We start from the raw sequence: 20,254 nt of genomic DNA, 5'->3' as shown, positions 1-20,254 counted from the left end.
AGCAAGAGTGAGTGAAAAAGCTTGCTGGATCCAATAATGCTCTGCCATACCCTGGCCTTTAAAAGAGGGTAGCAACCTGTGGATTCCTCCATCTAAGTGTATTCTACTGAGTCCCCCTATGTTTTGTTCCTGGTAGAGTCAGTTCCACATTCCACAATAGTCTTCCTCAAGGCATCACATCAACTCCAGCAAAAGGAGAGGTTTGTTGCCACCACCATTTAAAGCCCTCTGGATACAAGACAGATTATCAAATTCTTCCTAAACCATGTTGATATCCAGTAGCACCTTTAAGACCAGTAGCACCTTTAAGACCAACAAAGATTTATTCAAGGCGTGAGCTTTCGAGTGCAAGCACTCTTCGTCAGACTATGATATTCTTACATGACCTTCTTACAGATTATAGTAAAATGTAGACGCGGCGAGGCTGCTCCACCGGCTGGGAGAAGGCGAGAGAGAGCCTCGGGTGGGGGGTGGCCTGGGCAGCCTTCTACCAGAGAGCCACGGGTGGGGAGAAGGCTCCAGAGAGCCACGGGTGGGGGGTAGGCCTTCTCCCAGGCCATCTAGCGCCCATTTCATTTGCATGTAACAATATAAATCACTGGACAGATACGAAAGGCAAACTCAGCACCTGGTAAATTACGCTACTCATCAGTTTAAGGCAAACAAGTTTCACCCATCTCTACTTATGAGTGAAACTGGGGGCCAGGTCCATTGCATTCGGGAATACAACGGCACTAGATTTGAGAGGTAGAGTGGAAGAATTCTGCGGATGGTTTTCCCCTCCCCCCCCCGGACAGCTGTTATGGAACTCACCAGCAGGGGCAGCTCTCCTGCGGCAGGGATCTGCAGCCTACCAGCCTCAGAGGGAAGTGGAAGGAGGAGGGGTGGTCAGGGGTGGGGGATGGAAGGCGACTGGCTAGCCACTGGACAGACAGGCAAGCCAGTTGGAGAAGGAGGCACTCAGGGACAGGACAGCCGCCCTGAGTGAGTGTTAAGTGCTGAATGGCATTTAAGCCATGAGTCACACTCTTCCCCCAAGGCCTTACTAGAAATGTATAGTGGAAAAGATGGTTACCAAGGGTGGGCTTTGGTTTAGGGCAGCAGTCTGCAAGCTTCTGCTTGCCGCGGACCGCTGTGGAGTTGTGGGTGGAGAGGGCGGCCCAGGGGCCCGCGCACGCGCAGCAGCCCCAGTGCAAACGTGCGTGCGCGGCAGTCTGCGAATGTGCATTTGCTCCGAGGCCATGGCAGCGACCGCGGCTTCCCCTCCCAGCCCCTCCAGGCCGCGAGCAAAGCAGCCGATTAGCTTGCAGCTCGGCAAGCTTCTCTTCCCTCCCCTCCCGAAGTGAGAAGCTTGCCGGGCTGCGAGCTAATCGGCCGCCAAAGCGGCCGATTTGCTCGCGGCCTGGCGAGCTTCTCGCTTTGGGGGGGGAAGGAAGACGGAGCCGCGGCCCGGCGCTGAGGCCTCCGCGGCCCGTCGCCGGGCCGCGACCACTGATTTAGGGAACCTATGGTTATATGCACTAAACAGGCAAAGCAAGAGGGGAACTCATGAATTCTGCTGGAATGACCATTGAATACATACCGAGAAGGGTCCTTCTCTCCTGGGGTATAAGAGGACATCTTGCTGGGTGAGATTCCACTGTCGGGCCAAGGGAGGCAGGAACTTAACAGTTCTTCTTCTGGTCCCTAGGTGGCACTCACCCGGCCTCTTCAGTTCGCCCACTGCCATAGCTGTTCGCATTTTAGGCATATATAAACACAACATATAACCTAGGAACCTCCTAAACAGAAGAAGAACTAGAGACACATCACAATCAAAACATGGAAGAAACACATTATGACATGTCGGAAACTCCGCTCTGAGGCAACCTCCAAAAGCCTTACGGCTAAGTATTCTCTTTTTTTTGTTTTGTTTTGACGATGCAAGGGAGGGATCAAGATGTCCTCTTATACCCCAGGAGAGAAGGACCCTTCTCGGTATGTATTCAATGGTCATTCTCCTCCTAGGGCGAGGACATCTTGCTGGGACCTCCCATAGCAGTCCGCAGAATCAGGGTGGGCCATCGTCATCCGCATTGATAACGTTTTGCAGCACTCTTCGCCCAAATGCAGCTTCCGCTGAACTGTAAGCGTCTATCTTGTAATGGCGAATGAATGGGGAGGCGTTGGCCCATGTTGCTGCTCTGCAAATTTCGAGAATTGATGCTCTTCCGAACAAGGCCGCTGATGTTGCCGTACTCCTTACTGAGTGAGCTGTGACCCCAGGTGGCGGAGTCAACTTCTGAGCCATGTACGCTTCCGCAATGGCCGCTCTGAGGCAACTACCGATAGCCCTGCTGGACAGCTTCGAGCCCTGTTTTGGGGCTGCAATGGACACAAATAACGAGTCAGACCTTCTTATATTCTCTGTTCTGATAATATAAGCTTTTAAGGAGCGCCGCACATCTAGGGTGTGCCAAGTTATCTCCTTCGGATGGACCAGGTTTGGACAAAAGGACGGCAAGACCAAATCTTGGTTAAGATGAAAATTGGACAGCACCTTCGGTTTGAAGGCTGGATCTGTTCTTAGTACCACTTTATCCTTGTGAAAGATGCAGAGTTCTTTCCTGACCGATAGAGCTGCCAGTTCTGATATCCTTCTGGCTGAAGTCACAGCTGTAAGGAATATTGTCTTCATCCTCAGATGTTTTAAAGAAATCTCCATTATGGGCTCAAAGGGGTGTCTCGTCATTCCCGTTAAAACCTTATTCAGATTCCAAGTGGGGAATCTATGGTTAATTGGGCCTTGGATTTGGGTAGCCCCTTTGAGGAAGCGGATGATATGGGGGTGCTTAGAAATTGGCTTGCCTTTAAAATTTGGAAGGACAGATACTAAGGCTGCCACTTGTCGCCGAAGTGTCGCCACCTTCAGTCTTTGTGCCAGACCATCTTGGAGGAACTGCAAGACGTCTCTCAACCTTGGAGCCAGGTGATCCACCTTCCTCCGCCGGCACCAGCGAACGAATGCCTTCCATGAGGCATTGTAGATCCTGTTAGTGGACTGGCGCCTAGAAGCCATAATCGTCTCCGCTACTTCCGTACTGTAGCCTTCCGTGACTAAACCGCCCCGCTCAACCTCCAGGCGGTCAGTTGGAGCCATTCCGGGTCTGGATGCCAAATGGGACCTTGTTGGAGCATGTCCAGCTGCACTGGAATCTGCAGTGGCTCCCGCACTGACAGGCACACCAGGGTTGAAAACCACGGCCGACGAGGCCACTTCGGAGCTATTAATATCACCTCCGCCTTGAGTTCTTTTATCCTTGTGAGTAGGCGTGTGATCACCGGAAACGGTAGAAAGGCGTAGAGCAAGCCCTTTGGCCACTGGGTCAGCAGGGCATCCATCTTTTCCGCTGACGGATGGAAGTATCTGGAAAAGAATCTGGGCATCTGGCTGTTCTCCATTGTCGCAAACAGGTCCAGCTTGGGCTGACCAAAGATTGACGTTATCCAGGCGAAGATTTCCGGCTTCAGACGCCATTCCGCTGCGGACACCGTCGCTCTGCTCAGCCAGTCTGCTTGGATGTTTTCTTTTCCTTTTATGTATTCTGCCCTTATTGATAACAGGTTGGTCTCCGCCCAACACAAGGCCTGCATGGCTTCCCTGTGAAGGCTTGAGGACCTGGATCCGCCCTGGTTGTTCAGGTAGGCTTTGGTTGCTACGTTGTCCGTTCTCACCAACACATGAGTGTTTCTTATTTGAGATCGGAAGTATAGTAGAGCTCTGGAGACTGCCTTCATTTCCAGGACATTTATTGGGAGCTTTGACTCTTCTGAGGACCATTTTCCCTGGGCTGAGTGGCCCTCCAGCGTGGCTCCCCAACCTCTCAGACTCGCATCCGTGAACAGTTACTTTTCCCGTCTGGGACCGAATAGCTTTCCTTTTGACAGGTTGACCTTCTTGGTCCACCAGGCCAGGCTGGTTTTGACGGCTTGTGGTACCTTTACCTTCTTGTCCAGTTTTATGGAGATCTGGTGCTGAAAAGGTCGTAATAAGCTCTGAAGTTGGCGAGAATGCAGTCTCCCCCATTCCACTGTGCAGAGGTTCAACACCAAGACGCCTATCATACTTGCCAGTGTCATCAGGGATGACGTTCTTCCTCTTATTATCTGATTTGCCAGGTTTTTGGTTTTTTGTATTTTCCCTTCTGTCATGAAGAGTCTGGATGTCACCGTGTCGATCAGAACCCCCAGATGCTGAAGGGATTGGGACGGAGTTATCGAGCTCTTCTGAAGGTTCACGATGAACCCAAAGTCTTGAAGGATTTGCAACGCGATTGCGGTGTGATTGTTTGCTTGCTGGAGGGACTGGGCTCTCAGTAACAGGTCGTCTAAATATGGATGCAGGTGAATTCCTTGCTTCCGTAAGTAGGCCACCGGGGCGATTAACAGCTTCAAGAAAACTCTGGGTGCTGTCGAGAGTCCAAACGGTAAAGCCCTGTACTGATAATGGTTCTGGCCCACGCAGAACCTGAGGAACGTCTTGTGCCCGCTTCGGATCGGAATGTGCAGGTACGCTTCCATGAGGTCTAGCGATGTAGGGTACTCTCCTTTTTGTATCGCCTCTGAGATGGATTTGAGTTTCCATCCTGAAGTGGCGAAGCTTGATGAAGCGATTCAGGAACTTTAGGTCTAACACAGCTCGCCAATCCCCGTTGGATTTGGGTACTGTGAAGAACACCGAGTATACTCCCGTCCTTTCCTCACCACGAGGTACGGGTTCTATGGCTCCGATGTCGATCAGATGTTGTATGGCGGCTTGGGCTCTTTCCAGCTTGGGTCTTGATTTTGGGAAGGGTGATTGGACGAAGTGGTTTGGTGGGAACTTGAGGAATTCTATGGCGTAGCCCTTTTCTATGATTTCCAACGACCAGCTGTCTGCCTGGTATCTTGTCCACTGCTCCAAGAATAGGGCTAGTCTTCCTCCCACCGGGATGAGGGAGTCACGCCTTGTGAGGCTTTCCGTCTCTTTCCTGCTTTGGAGGATGGTTTCCCCTCTGGAACCTGTTGGAGTAGCCACCCCTGAAGTTCTGTCTGGTGTTGGACCAGCTAGATCTCCTGTCTTGTCTTTGCCTGTTATATGAGCCGAAGGCACGAAAGGAGTTACCTGCGAGTTGGGAGAACCGTCTATCCTTTCTTCTCAGGTTCCTTGGCATCACGCGCTTTTTATCAAGTGTCTCCACCAGGACCTTGTTCAAAGACTCCCCGAACAGTTTGGATCCATGAAATGGATAAACAGTGACGATTGATTTCACTTTTGCGTCTGCCTGCCATGCTCTCAGCCACAGTGTCCGTCTCGCAGCTGCCGCTGTGGCCATGGCTCTGGCGTTGAAGATGGATGCGTCCAGGGTGGCGTCTGCTGAAAAACAAGCTACTTTTAGCACTCTGTTCATTCCTTCTGCCACTCTCTTATCTGGTTCCAGCAACAGCTGAATTAGCTTCTTGACCCACATGATTGTGGCTCTGGAGACAATTGATGCTATTGAAGATGCTCTTAGAGACATTGCTAAGGTTTCATGAGTCTTACGTAAGGCAAAATCCGCCTTCCTATCCATTATATCTCTTACAGATCCCTGGCCATCTTCCGAGAGAAGACCATAGGATTGCAGCCCCACTACCGGGGCATCCACAATCGGGGTTCTTAAGATTTCCTCTGCGTAATCAGGCATTGTATACAACTTTTTTGCATACCCTGGTAACTGCCTGTTTGCCATGGGCTTTTCCCATTCTGCTCTGAATTTTTTCTCAAAAAATACTGGTAGTGGAAAGTTTCTAGGAACATCCTCCTCTGGGGGAAAATATTCTTTATTGCCATAAGGCCTTCTAGGGTCCTGATCCTCTGGATCTTCCGTCCCCTGTTTCCATTTTAGGTCCAATGCATTAAGGCATTTTGATAGCAGATACTGATAGTCTTCTGGTTTAAAAAAATCTTTTGGACACCTCAGGTAATTCCATAATTTCAATCACTTCTTCATCAGATAAAAATTCCCCATCTTCCTTTACTGAGGACTCATCTGCTGTAGAAGGATAATCCTCCCTATCAGGGCTCCAATGGGGTCTTTTGCGCGCTGCTTTAGTGGGCCAGGAGAGTCTTTGCTCGGCCAAGTCCCCATATTCCTCCCTTTCTGATTCAGGGGAGGCCTGCCTGCGACATCTATGCCCCTCAGGCCCTCTGTCCCTTTTTTCTAACTGCGCTTGCACCACCTCTGAAATACATGCAATCAACTCTTTAGATAAAAAATGTTGCCCACTGGGCCTTACTGTACTCCTGGATTGGCTCTCCTCTCCCTCCTCTTCGGCTCCGGTCTCCTCGCGAGCAAGCGTGGACCGAGCCGCAGTTGCGGAGCCGCCCGCCCGATTTTCCTCAAAATGGCCGCCGCGCGTCTTCTCCTTGCTTTTTTCCCGCGCTTCGGTCTTCTTGCGGCGTTTTGCCGCTTGGCGGCTTGGCTCCACGTTGGCTGGTTTAGGGACGGCCTGCGGCGCGCCCTCCAGCTTTCCTGGCTCCTGCTCCGTTGGTTCCATCGGCGCCTCCAGTTCTCCTTCAGACAGGAGGTCGTCTGCCATTGAATTGAGCGGAGCCGGCAATGGGGCTTCGCTGGGAGGTTTGCCTTTAACGGCCTTTCCCAGAGCCAAGTCTTCAACAGGGTGGGGGGGAGGGGTTTTTTTTGTTTGTTTTTGAAGAGGAGAGACGAACGGAGACTGACACACACTTAGGTAGTCACACACAAGGTAAGGTAGATAGGAAAAGGTAGATAGATAGAAATCGGAAAGATTTGAGGGTAAAATCTATTCGGATCTTCCAGCTCAACTGCTCTCCCTCCGAGGCAGAAACCGAACTGAAGAGGCCGGGTGAGTGCCACCTAGGGACCGGAAGAAGAACTGTTAAGTTCCTGCCTCCCTTGACCCGACGGTGGAATCTCACCCAGCAAGATGTCCTCACCCCAGGAGGAGAAGGATCCCATCTCCCCCCTCCTTCTCCAGCAGATCTGCCACTTGTTGGGCAACCTGCCCAGGAGCAATGTTGCTGCTTCCCCTTCTCTTCCATCATCCACCCAGGTCACCTACCCACTTACCAACTCCCACTGGGGGAGGGGTGCAGTGCTGGTGGCTCCTTCTTTGCCTGTCTGCACTGCTGCCCCCTACAGCTTGGAAGGAGTGTTTGTGGCTCCTTCCAATGCTGCTTGTCTTCGCAGTTGACCCAATGGCTCATATCTGTCCACAACTTCACTACTTGGCAAGGGGGAGGTGGTGGCAGCAGTTCATGCAACCACTGTGCAGTAACTCCTGCTCCACCTTCTACCTGCTTGCCTGCAGTGGGGAGGGGGCAGCAGTGGATTCGGTTCCTTGATGCCCAGAATACCACAACCTGGGGCTTGACTTCTGCCTCCTTTTCCACTTGTAGGTGTTCATGGGATGTCTCAGGGCACATGGGCTCCTCCTCCCATCTGCTATGTATAAGTTGACATTGTACACATGCAGACAAAGCCTCCAACATTTTAAACAATTTTCCAATTTTTTTTTTACAAACTTAGGGGGTACATAACATTTGCTGAAAATTTTCCCTTCATTCTACCTGTCCCTGATTTAGAGATTTAAGTAACCACAGATTGAGCCATTTTGAGAATTAATTATATTAATAAAAAGTGGCACCCTAATGGGATTTTGTTATCTAATTTAACTAGCTTGAAAACATTTGTCTTTATGCACAGAACCCTTCAAACCCCATTTCTTTCTCAACTCAGAAATATAATTGGTTACACCAGCAGTTTTGTTATGATTGCGTAGTCAACTGCAGCTAATACAATTTTGGTAATGAATTTCCTTCTTCCTTTTGGTTATAAACTGCTGCATGATCAGTAAAGAGAAACATGTCTAAAGGCAAAACACTAAAATGCCAAGCTTGTACTTGCCAATAGAATCCAGTTCATTAATATAAAATACAGGCATTTCCAGAGAAAACAAACCTGGAGCACTATGCAATCAATTACAGCATTGCTGATCTTGAAAGTAATTAAGGCTGGTGCAATGAGTCAGCAGAACAGAAAAGTGTTTTTATGCCTCAGTTCATCTTTCAGTATTGTGAGCCTATCTGTTGTTGGCCATTGGAACTGGGCACCACATGAAGAGGCTCTTGACACTCCCAATTTCTCCTCTTCAGGAAATGAATATGGAATTGTACCCTGTTGGTTCAAGCCCTGCTACAGAGAGACAAAACTGAATTGTAGATGGTCAGAAAACTGACAGAAATGTTTACTACCAGATGAATTCAGCCTTCTTGAAATCATGCACACTGACAGGGCTATGATGCTCCTGAACAGATGAGAGGCCTAGATCAGTGGACCCCAACCCCCGGTCCGGAGACCAGTACTAGTTCGATCAATCGGTACCGGGCCGCAGCTCCTCCTCGTCCTCCTCCCCGGCTGCTGCCTCAGGGCTGCCCTGCCACTCTGCCACCGGCTCACCTTTGGTGCTCTCCAGCGGCCGCCATGGCTGGGGCTCCCCCTCAGTGTAGCACTGCGCAGCTGCTGCTGGCAGCGCCCCCAGTGGGCGGTGGGAAATCAGGGGCGCTGGCAGGAAAGCAAGGGGAGCAGGGGCTCAGGCAGCGGTGGCGGCGACATCCCACCGCAAAAGACTACCCCCCCCCGAGCCTCAGTAAAATTGTCAAGCATTGACTGGTCGCCGGTGATAAGAAGGTTGGGGACCACTGGCCTAGATGGCCAGCTGCCATAATTGCAAAGAAAGCCTTTCACTGGTTCCTGGTGAAATTCCTGCAGCCCTTTACTTCAAACTGGTCTGAGGCCTTCCATTAATACCTCTGTAATCTTGAGACTAGACTACTGTAATGCATTCAGCATGGGACTGCTCTTGATAAAGCCATAGAAATGTCAGTTAAAAATGTTATAGCAATTCTTCACCGTCAAAACTGGACACCACTTGAATAAGCTGCTCACGAACTGTACAGCCCTAAAGAACTGAGGTTGTGCTGGATTTTATTGTAAACACTCCAACCAACATCTTCCTCAGCACTGTGTTTTAAGCTGGAAGGGATAAGAGGATCATCTGGGCTAGGCAAGTGTTTGAAGTGGCAGGGTTGCCCATTGCATTCCCATTGCAAAGCTATCCACACAACTGAGGTACTGGTATGCACGATCAAAGAGCAGATGTAAGGCGGATAGTTCCAAAGGCCTCAAACAAGGAGAAAGCAAGCCATCCATCATGCATCAAAAGATCACAAGCCACACTGCTGCTGATCAAATTTTCCCTATGCACTAAGTTTACTAGTGGTACCTTGACCTGGATAGTCCAAACAAATCCAATCCCATCAGATCTCAGGAGCTAAGCAGGGCTGATTTGGATGGGAGACCTCCAAGGATCTCAGTGGTAGTTCCTCCTAGGGGTCATGGCACCGAGGCAGGCAATGGCAAGCCACCTCCAAACTTCTCTTGTCTGGCTGCCAGACAATCCTCAGATCTCCTGGCTACATTAAAAATTCCATGCGACAAACAACTACAAGTGGTGCAACATGAGCTTGCCAGAAATCTATTCCAGTGACTTCCTCACAGAAACAAAGCTCTCTGGAACTGTTGTGTTTCAGCTTGAACCCCTCCTGGAATTTCACTTTCAACAAGGCTAGAATAGAGCACCAAGGGGGGTAAATATGAAGTAAAGATACCTGAGGTGTTGATTGAAGTAGCATGTGAAAGGCTGAGAACCAACTTCATCCTGCCAGTAATCTTGCCAGTGAGTGACCGTTTCAGAGTTTTTCTGGTTTTCTCTTTCACAGGGTGGGATGTATGAACACTGTTGAAAGAGAATCGTGTTGTTTTAGCATGTAGCATAATAAATTATCATTTCATTTGGACCATTCTCAAGAGTTTTCATAATTAAATTAACACATGTGTTTCAGAACTGGGCAAAAGGGGGGAGGTTCGACCCAAACACTGTCAGTTACTGATAGCATTACTGCTTAATTACTGAATATTAAACTGATCCCACACAAGAGTGAGTTTTCACACTCATACACCTGACCTCTAATTTTAGATAGTTATATAAGAATTAGAATAACAGGAAAATAACCAATCTATTGTTTAACATGCCAAAATACAGGGAACGTAATTGCAATCTTAGTTTTATAAGACTGTGTAGCTAGAAAGGGAAAAAATAATTACAAATATAAAATGTGCACAAAAGGCAGTGTTTCACTTATGCAATATTATGATTTAATAATCAATCACAATATGCTGAAGCTGGCAGACAGCACACACTATGGCAATTACCCGAACTGGATACAAATCATACTTCCTAAAAGCCTGACTATTCCAATTGTCCAATTGTATTTAAAAATACAAAATGGTTTTAAATGACATCTGTATGTAACACAACATCTACAAATCCGGTCTCTTATAACTCAATCTATGAATCTCCATGGAATACACTGGAAGCACTTAGTGCCAAACACTAAGTTGTGAAGAAGAAAAAATGAATCGAAACTCCTCCAGGCTCATGGAACCATGTTTTGGATTCTAGCTTTAGTCTCCAAGCATCACAGGGATGAGGATGCCATTTTACCAAATTCCTCTTCTTGTTGTATTCATCCAACCAGCACTAGGTCTTGACCATATAGGTCTCATTACTCAAGATGCCTTTTCAGTCCTCTGTTGGGGGGAAAGAACCTAACAGATAACAGGATTTAATTGTTTTAGCACCTGGTCAGGAGGTTAGGATATGAACGGCTTATAATAGAATCGAAAACTTGATTTAAATATATTGTTTTACCTGAGGGGGGGGTTGCACGGTACTTATTGCACCAAATCAATTTGGCCATTAAAGTCAATGCCACTGACTTCAATGGGAATGTTCAGGTTTCCATCTTCTCATCAATGCAAGTAATGGGCCAGCCCTCCTTAGCTTCTGAGATCTGAGAAGAATGGGCTAGACTGGGCTATCTGGGTCAGGCCAGTTCAGAGTAAAATAAGAAAAAATATTCAGCTACTTCAGAAGAAGATTCACATTGAACTGAAGAAGGGAGACTGAAGCTTCTGAACAAATCAAAATGTTGCCAACCAACAATCCCCCCCCCCCCCAATTTATACATTAGAATTCTTTCCCACGAGGCAATTGGCCAGATTTTCTCACATCCTCCATCACAATATGTTTGGTTGCTCAGTGATGTTACACACTTTGTAACTACATGTTTCAGGAATATAAATGTTGATTTCAGCAGCGATATGTGAGCTTGGCCCTTGGCAAATGAAGTGCATGCCAAAGAAGCCTAACACTTGGCTACTTGTGATTTAGGAACACACTCTCCAAAGCCTGAAAGCTGACAGCTTGTGATATGGGGAATAAATATATTCCTATTAAAACAAACCACAAAAGTAATAGTGGCTTGTTTAAATTAATTTTCTCTCCAGAACAAGATCCACAAGCAGATGGGCTAAAGCAGCTTTAATCCTGTTGATTATTTACATGCATATTTTGAGATTTAGTCTGACCTACCTGGCTTAATCTTATAAGAACCAAAATGAATTTAGTGCATCACTGTATCTCCTGAAATGCAGATCTGATATAAGCAGCTACTGTTCCATTTTCTGGACCTCTTAGTGTAAGAATCAAATGAGCAGGAGTGATCAATCTAAACGAAACTGCAATACTATAGAAACTAGAAAATATTTTTACAGCTTTAGGCAGTGTTTTGAGAAGATTTCAAATGGCAGCTAATTTGGTTTTGTTGTGTAGGAAGTTGTAATGAGCTCAAAGTACACATTTCCCCCCTCCACCTTATCGGTTTAACAGATGGTCCCTAATCCTGCTGAATAGTCAAATAGAACCCAAAAGGAGAGCTAACGTAAACTAATGGCAAAAAAGAAATGAAATATCCCATCGATAATGGATCTATTGTTTTTTTTCCCCTTGACTAATCAGAGCATACGCATCTGATAAGCATCCTGAATGAGCATTCGATACACCTAGGTAATGTATGGTGCTGCCTGAGGATGCTTACACATCACTCTTACCTGCAAAGTTAAACAAGGATTTACACACCACCAGTGTGGCGTAGTGGTTCAGGGTGTTGGGTTAGGACCTGGATTCCCGAGGCAAAAATCTCCACTTGAGCAATGGAAGAACTTCCACCAGTAATAGGCTCTTGGCTTAACCTACCTCTCAGGGTTGCTGTGAGGATAGAATGGAGGAGGGGAGAATGATATAAGCAGCTTCGGATCACCATTGCGAAGAAAAGCAGGGCACAAATGAATCAATCAAATCTACCATCACAGGTCTGACTCAACAAATAGTGTTTTTGAACCACACTGTATTATTTCAGATGCCATTCATTGCAATAGAGACCGCTGGGGGCTGATGGAAACGTCATGCAGATGCGGCAAAGGTGCTTGCTTACCTATGAGACTGCACTCACCCACAATGTCCTACTTAAACATTGCTGCAGCCTGTCCAAAGGGCCAGAGTGCTGATTAGGCTTATGTACAGGTAGCAGCCATTCTTGTTTTAAATCAGACCTCACATGTTCATATGCAAGTGCTCAGCAGTCATGCTATTTATAGCACATGTGAATCAGCCTTTCTAGTTAAACACTACAGGCGTAGTCCAGTTGTACACTGCTGTTGAGCAACCATTCATTTTATCAGGCTGTGTGATCCTGCTGCCCTGCAGAAATTACAGAGCATTACCTAGCATTTACTGAACAGCACTGCATCTTTCCAATAAATGAGAACCTTATTTTGGATGCCATTTCAGTATATACTGATAAAACACATTAGTTCTCATCAGAGCCCAAGAATTAATAAAGCATGGGGTAGGTGCAAATTATTTTAAAACTCCTTGTCCATTAAAAAATTGTTACTATTTTTAAAAAGCAAGCTTGGTTTAAAAGATGTGTGATTTAACATAAACAAACTTGTTACATAATACATTTTTATCTCTTAAACCTGAATTCATAATCCTCCATCACACAAATTAAAGCAGGAAAAAAGACATTGAACTTCTGGAAAGCAGTTCTACAAATATGGTACCAAAATAAATAAATGGTATAAAAAACAAATGTTGCACTTATACAACACTCCTGAAGTGTCAGCACTCCAGAACAAATGTTAAATAACCTTCACAACACCCATATGAATTAAGTGTTACAGCAGTCCATAACACTCCGGAAGAGACTGAAATATAATCCCTTATAAATCAGAACAAAATAGCCATTCAGAAGTGACTTCTCAAAGCCACATACTCTCCCAAATTAGATGCATATGACAGAGAGATTCTATATCATACTGACACGTGCTACGCTATGCTATAGAGCAGTGGTCCCCAACCTGCGGGCCGCGGCCCGGTGCCGGGCCACAAAGGCCATGGCGCCGGGCCGCAGCTCCCTCTCCCCGCCCCCCCCCCGCAGTAAAAAAACTTCCCAGGCCGCAAGCTTGCGGCCCGGGAAGCTTCTTACTGCGGGAGGGCGGGGAGAGGGAATCAGGGTGGGTCCGCGCATCGCGCATGCACGGCCCGTGCGGGCACGACCCGCGGGCGTGGCCCGATGTGCGGGCACGGCCCGTGGGCGCGGCCCGATGTGCGGGTGCGGCCCACGCGGGCGCGGCCCGATGAATGGGCGCGGCCCGCGGGCATGGCCCGATGCGCGGGCGCGGCCGGTCCGTGCGGGCGCGGCCCGATGCCCTGCCGGTCCCCAGCCTCGGAAAGGTTGGGGACCACTGCTATAGAGGCCCATTACAGTCCTAATACATATTGAACCTGTTCTGGAGAAACCATTCTTAGGGTGGGTTTTGGGTTGTGCTTAGTTTCAAAAAAGAAAGATGCTAGGTATCAAGCATAGAGCCTCTTGTGGCGCAGAGTGGTAAGGCAGCCGTCTGAAAGCTTTGCCCATGAGGCTGGGAGTTCAATCCCAGCAGCTGGCTCAAGGTTGACTCAGCCTTCCATCCTTCCGAGGTCGGTAAAATGAGTACCCAGCTTGCTGGGGGGTAAACGGTAATGACTGGGGAAGGCACTGGCAAACCACCCCGTACTGAGTCTGCCATGAAAACGCTAGAGGGCGTCACCCCAAGGGTCAGACATGACTAGGTGCTTGCACAGGGGAAACCTTTACCTTTACCTTTATCAAGCATACATCGATGCTCAGAACTGGATGTTGGTGCCCACAACCTTAGATGGGTGGGAACTTAAGGAGCATTTCCGCACAAGGAATCTGTTCCTGGACAGCCTTAGAATGTTGGAGGGCTTTAGAACCCCCTCCACATGACGTCACTTGGATCTTGAGACTGTCCAGTAGCTGGGTCAAGTTTTGCCCATTTTTAACTTGCAACTTCAGAAATCTCCAAAAATGGACTTACATCCCTACATCGCACGTCCCATCAGTGAGCAACCAGGAATAAGCCCATATGGAGGGGCAAATGTGCAATAGTCTTGGCAGCTTTGTCCCACCCTCGCTCCTGCCCTCCCCTCTCCATTTCCTGATCAGAGTAATTTTTCTTTTTAAATGGCATGATCCGTGTTGCAGCGCAATCACAAACCTACATTGTCATAGGTAAAATACAATCTTCTTTAGAGTGTCCATGGTCTTTTGGGGATCAAGCAGGCAAAACACAGCCCTTTTTCTGTTTTCTGGAGGTGGGGAATAAGCTGGAAAAGAAGGGGGCAGGTGATCGGGCAGCCTTCTCCCGATCATACAGGGGTCTGAGCACCTTGTTTTTAAGCCAGCCATTAACACAAAATATCTTTTTGGGCTCCAGGGACCATGTCCAGCCTTCTCACAACTCAGGCAGGCAAAAACAGCCCCACATATTTTCTGGAAGTGGAAAATGAGGTGGGAGGATGGCTGATCAAGCATCCTTCTCCCGATGATATATGGGTCTAAGCATGAAGACAATCCCAATTCCAACCCTTGGTGGTTCCTGATATAAATGAAAACTAATCAGCCAAGGGAGAATTAACAAAAAGAGGCCTTTTCCCTAATAAACATTACACTACAATGTTATCATGTGCATTTCCCATTTGAGCTGACAGACCATGCTTGAAGCCATTTTGAAAGTACTTTCTGCTTTTTACCAGAATCCCTTTCTTGAGTATTTCAGAGTATTTTACCAGAATCCTTTTCTTGTCCCACACACCAATAATCCATTTGGCTTCTTTTCATGTACCTGGTTAACCTCACTATCTGAGTCTCTGTATTTCATGACAGTTGCACTAAACTAATTGTTTGGGATCTTAGGAAGATTCTCTATCACCAAAGTTTTGTTTGGACTCTCCATGTTGTCCTGCATGATGCCACCAACAAGTTACTTGGAGATGCTGCTATCTGTATTTCAATATCTAACACTTCAATGAAAGCATGTAGCATTTCTCCACAATCACATAACTACCTGTAATAAAATACACATTAGAACACAGATATCATGGACAGCACATTAAAAGCAAGTCTCAAAAGTGCTGAAGTATCAGAGAACCAGGAAATGAAGAGTTAAACCTTCATACAGCTAGATTCAAATGAGTAGCCATGTTGGTCTGAAGTAGCACAATAAAATCAGAATCCAGTAGTACCTTTAAAAGCAACAAAGATTGATTCAAGGCGTGAGCTTTTGAGTGCTTGCAATCTTTGTTGGTCTTAAAGGTACTACTGGATTCTGACCTTATTGTTCTTCATACAGCTAGAGAGCTTGAGTGACAGCCTGCTCCAAGGACTCTGATTGATCAGCAGTAGCTGAGAGAGAAGTCCTAGAAGACGTGCATACTGAGAGAATCAAGACCTGCATTGAGAAATGGCTATTCTATCTATACCTAAGTAGTTTAGTATCTACTCTGAATAGATTTTAGGCAGAAAACATGGTTCTGACTAAAGAGTCTGGGTTCAGACAAAGCTGAAACCAGTTCTACAGAGACAGAACTGGAAATAATATTTGGCAGGGTGATTTGTGTAGTGGTCTGAGACTCCCAGACAGGCCAAAGGTAAGGCGATATATCATCTACGGAAAGAAGAAAAATCCCTGCCCAGTTAAACAGGGAAATTGGCTCTGAGGATTCCCTTGGTCTGGTGTGAAAAGATGCTGCTTTATACACTCCAGAAGTTAGAGACAAGGGAACAATGGATACTGACAGAGGATACCAGCCTTCAGAAAACCAGTGGAGTTTAAGAAAACTCAAAGCATACTGTAGAGTTTGGGAAAACTCAGATACAAAAGCCTCTCACTGTGAAATTAAAGAAATAAGCTTTTATTATTATAACTATCAATAGTTATAACTTTTTATAACTATCAATATTTAGGAACTAAGGACTGCACAATCACTGATTTTTTTACCTCAAAGTTCTTGACTCCTAGCCTTTTCCGGTGTGTTAAATAGAACCTTTTATTTTATTTAACTTTATTGCCTCAAGTGAGTAGTTGTGCTGGTCTGAAGAAGCTCAACAAAATTTGAGCCCAATAGCATCTTTAAGACCAACAAAGATTTATCCAAGGTGTGAACTTTCATGTGCATGCATTGTCTGCCAAAGTGTGCATGCATGCAAAAGCTCATGCCTTGAATAAATCTTTGTTGGTCTTAAAGATGCTACTGGACTCTGATTTCAACATCTCAAGTTCCTCATGTTATGATGACCCCAACCATAAAATTAGGCAAGTGTTCTTTCACAGGAATTAAACTGAAACTGACTAATGGCGTAAAGATCCATTGTTCAAGGTTGTATATAAACTGCATCTTGGAAAGAAGGGCACCGAGGCTGGGCACACAGCTGCAGGAGCTGCACTGCTGCCTGGAGCACCTGGCGGGAGACTGCCACACTGGATGCACTGCTGGAGCAGCAACAGTGGTGGCACCCCCCCCCCCCGGCAAGCAGCTTGCCTTGTCGCGACCCCTGTGAAAGGATTGTTCGACCCCAAAAGGGGTCTCGACCCCCAGATTGAGAACCACTGCTTTAGAGAGTTATTTACATGTTCTTTTTCTCCTTTGTACACCTGGAGTAGTGCAAGGTGACCAAATAAGTGTGTTGAGGGAACATTTAGAAGCTACTAAATATTTTACCTCTAGTCAGAAACTAAAGAAATTGGCAAATTCAGTTTTTAAGTACTTTCATTTCTGATCCTAAATCAACAGGATGTATCATAGCAGCTGCCCTGAAAGCTTCATGCCACACAAAGCAATTCCAGTTAGTGCTGGAACCATATTAAACAGCACACTCTTCCCACGCACTTGGATTAATGGCAATGTTCAGAAGACATTTTATTTTCCTGAGTAATGGTGTCTTTTCCTAAAGTAAATATTTTGGCTTTGCTAGTATTGCCTTAAGGCATTAGCTGTTACTGCAGCACAAACACAAAACTCTATTAATGTTAATTTAATTAAAATAATAACTTTGCTCATTCCTACTCATTTTGCATTCCAAAAAGATTATGAAAAAGCAAGCTCTCCGTGAAACTTCCTCTGCCACAATGTTTAGATCTGTCATTACAATTAAAAACGTTAGTCTTTAGCACTGAGAGCAATCCAAACAGTAAAGGAAGGTACTTAAGGTCAAAGTCCACCAGACCCATTTTCAATATTTGTAGGCTGTTTTAGGTCATACAGTACCTGAAGGCCTAACTACACAATCGTTTTCCCAAGGGAGTTTCTGAGTCAGGCTGAAGTGTTGCCTGAGAATTTTGTGCTTCTCAGAGGTCTGAGTCTGGATTGGGGGTGTCCTTGAAGGGAGAGCGGAAATGAACCCCCTGCAGTGTTTTTCTAATGTAAAATGGCTTTGGGGAGCTGTAGCTCCTCCACACACATCTCCCCCAGAAGCAAACAGCAATTCCCCAGGGTCATTTAATGTCAGGAAAATGGCAAGGAGGAGAAGCTTAAAACTTGCTCACTCTGTGATCTCAGTCCAAATTGACACCCTGTATTCCTGAGCAATAAAGGATTCCCAGTCCTCATCTGCTGAACTTGCCCCAGAATCATACACAGGGAAAATGTATCATATAGTTAGATCCCAAGTCTTTAAACCAACAGGGTTGAGCTAGCCCTGGCCACTCCCCCAGCCATTTGCAGAGTCACAAAGTGGCACATCACACCATCAGGTAAGTAGGGAAACATCATCTATCTGGGGCTTGGAGTAGAGTCTTCTTGTTTCTGAACTTGCCTTGCACTCTATTGTTGTCTTTTCATACATAGGGACGGGGCCAGATTTACATGAAAAGAGGCCCTAGGCTATTCCACTTATGTGGCCCTTTCACTTCCCATTTTTAAGTTTGTAAATTTCATGAGAGATAATAAAATACATCATTACTGTGATATATATCAATATGTTGAATGAAACATGTTGTGATTGGTACTAACCTTTATAAAAATGTGGAATATAGGCCCCTCTTGATCTTGAGGCCCTAGGCTGAAGCCCAGTTAGCCTATAGGAAAATCCGGCCCTGCATAGGGATGCCTATAAAAGGTGGGGACTGCTCATGAATTAAATTTCAGAGTATGTTTAGATACCATCAGGAATACACTGTACTAATCACTTAGAGAGCTCCAGTGTTAGAAAGGACTGCAGGAGCTGAGTCGACCAAGACTGTACCATTAGCAATGTTAAAGAGCTTGGTCACTACTGAAATCCTTTAGGGAATGGGCTAGCAGCACTGTAAGGCCACTGGCAGCCAGGGTAGAGGTAGCTCTCAGGATTACATTGCTGAAAGACCTGATTCACAGCTCCTTTCTCCTTTTTCACCATGCCACTGCTCTCTTTTCCACCTCAGTGTTCCTGCTTCTACTCCTGCTGCACCATACTAGGCATCTTCTATCCCCATCTGGCCATTAAAGGTCACCAGACCCCTGCCCACCATGGCTTCCAAAAACATCCGACATAAGAATAAAGGCCCCCTTCCGGGAGATAATCAACCTTTCTCTGTCAACGGGAGAATTTCTGGAGGGACTAAAAGAGGCAGTGGTACACCCACTACTGGGGAAAAAAACATATTTAGATCCACGAGAGCCCAACAACTATCAACCAATCTCGTACTTCTGGAGAAAATGGTGGAAAGAGCAGTCACAGATCAAATTTCAGTATTCCTGGAAGAAACTTCTGTTCTAGATCCATCTCAGTCAGAATTCCGGCCTGGCCATGGGGTAGAGACAGTGCTAGTCGCCCTGACAGACAACCTGTCGCCAGCTGGGCCGAGGCAGGATGGTGCTGCTGGTACTACTAGATCTCTCAGCAGCAGTCAACACAGTTGACCATAAGCTTTCAACTCAGCACGTTGCTGATGCCAGAATACAGGGGACAGCCTTTCAATGGCTGATCTTCTTCCAGGGTGGTGGACAGAAGGTAGCAATAAGAGAGAGATAATCAAGCAGCCAAAATTCACTTGCAGAGTCCCACAAGGAGCAGTCTTCTTTCCAATTTTATTCCATATCTTCATGCACTCTCTTGCCCAACTGGGATGGGATTTCAAGTTGGGATGTCATCAATACCCAGATGGCACCCAGTTCTTCCTCCTGATGGATGACCGCCCTGAATCTCCACCAGAACCATTAGTCTGCTGCCTGGAAGCAGTGATGAAATGGCTCAAGCAGAGCTGTCTGAATCTCAGTCCTTCAAAGACAGAGGTCCTATGGCTGGGCAGGAAGGGACCATGGGAGGAAGTACATCTGCCCACTCTGGATGATGTGCAGTTATCAGTGGCTCACTCCGCCAGGAAACTGGGCATGATCCTGGATGCTTCCCTCTCAATGGAAGTTCAAGTCACAAGAGTAGCATGGCTGGCATTCTACCACCTCACCAAGCTAAACTATTAGCACCCTACTTGGCCTTGAAATACCTAGCCATAGTGATCCATGCAACGGTCACCTCTAGACTGGATTTCTGCAACTCACTCTAAGCAGGCCTGCCCTTAGCCTTGATTCAGAAACTACAGCTGGTCCAAAATGCAGGAGCCAGGGTCCTCACAACAACACAATGGAGGTCCCACATCCAGCCCATTCTCCAACAACTACAGTGGCCACCAGTCAAATTCCGAATCAGGCTAAAGGCTCTGGTAATCACCTTCAAGACCATATGTAGTCAGGGCCCAGTGTACCTGGGGGACCACCTTTCTGCCTATGCCCCTCAAAGTGCTTTGCGTTCTGCCATCTCCAACTGGTCAGTGATCCCTGGTCCAAAAGAAGCCCAGTTGACCTCAACCAGGGCCAGAGCCTTCTCTGTCATAGCCCCCACTTGGTGAAATGAGCTCCCAGAGATCAG

At 46.8% G+C, this 20,254-nt stretch overlaps 2 protein-coding genes across 2 annotated transcripts in view; both read right to left on the bottom strand.

Annotated features, from left to right (window-relative positions):
- MYRFL (myelin regulatory factor like) overlaps window positions 1-20,254 on the bottom strand; it is a 512,195-nt gene that overhangs the window by 290,852 nt on the left and 201,089 nt on the right. The window lies entirely within an intron of this gene.
- Window positions 1-20,254, bottom strand: part of KCNMB4 (potassium calcium-activated channel subfamily M regulatory beta subunit 4) — a 31,437-nt gene that overhangs the window by 3,394 nt on the left and 7,789 nt on the right. Inside the window, exon 2 of the mRNA XM_077338794.1 lies at window positions 9,710-9,837. Within this exon, the coding sequence (XP_077194909.1) occupies window positions 9,710-9,837 (128 nt within the window). The remainder of the gene's footprint in view (window positions 1-9,709; window positions 9,838-20,254) is intronic.

The sequence above is a fragment of the Paroedura picta genome, chromosome 5 (assembly GCF_049243985.1).
Source record: "Paroedura picta isolate Pp20150507F chromosome 5, Ppicta_v3.0, whole genome shotgun sequence".
Lineage (NCBI taxonomy): Eukaryota > Metazoa > Chordata > Lepidosauria > Squamata > Gekkonidae > Paroedura > Paroedura picta.
Note: the sequence above shows the minus strand (reverse complement) of the source record. Positions and strands in the feature narration are given on the sequence as shown.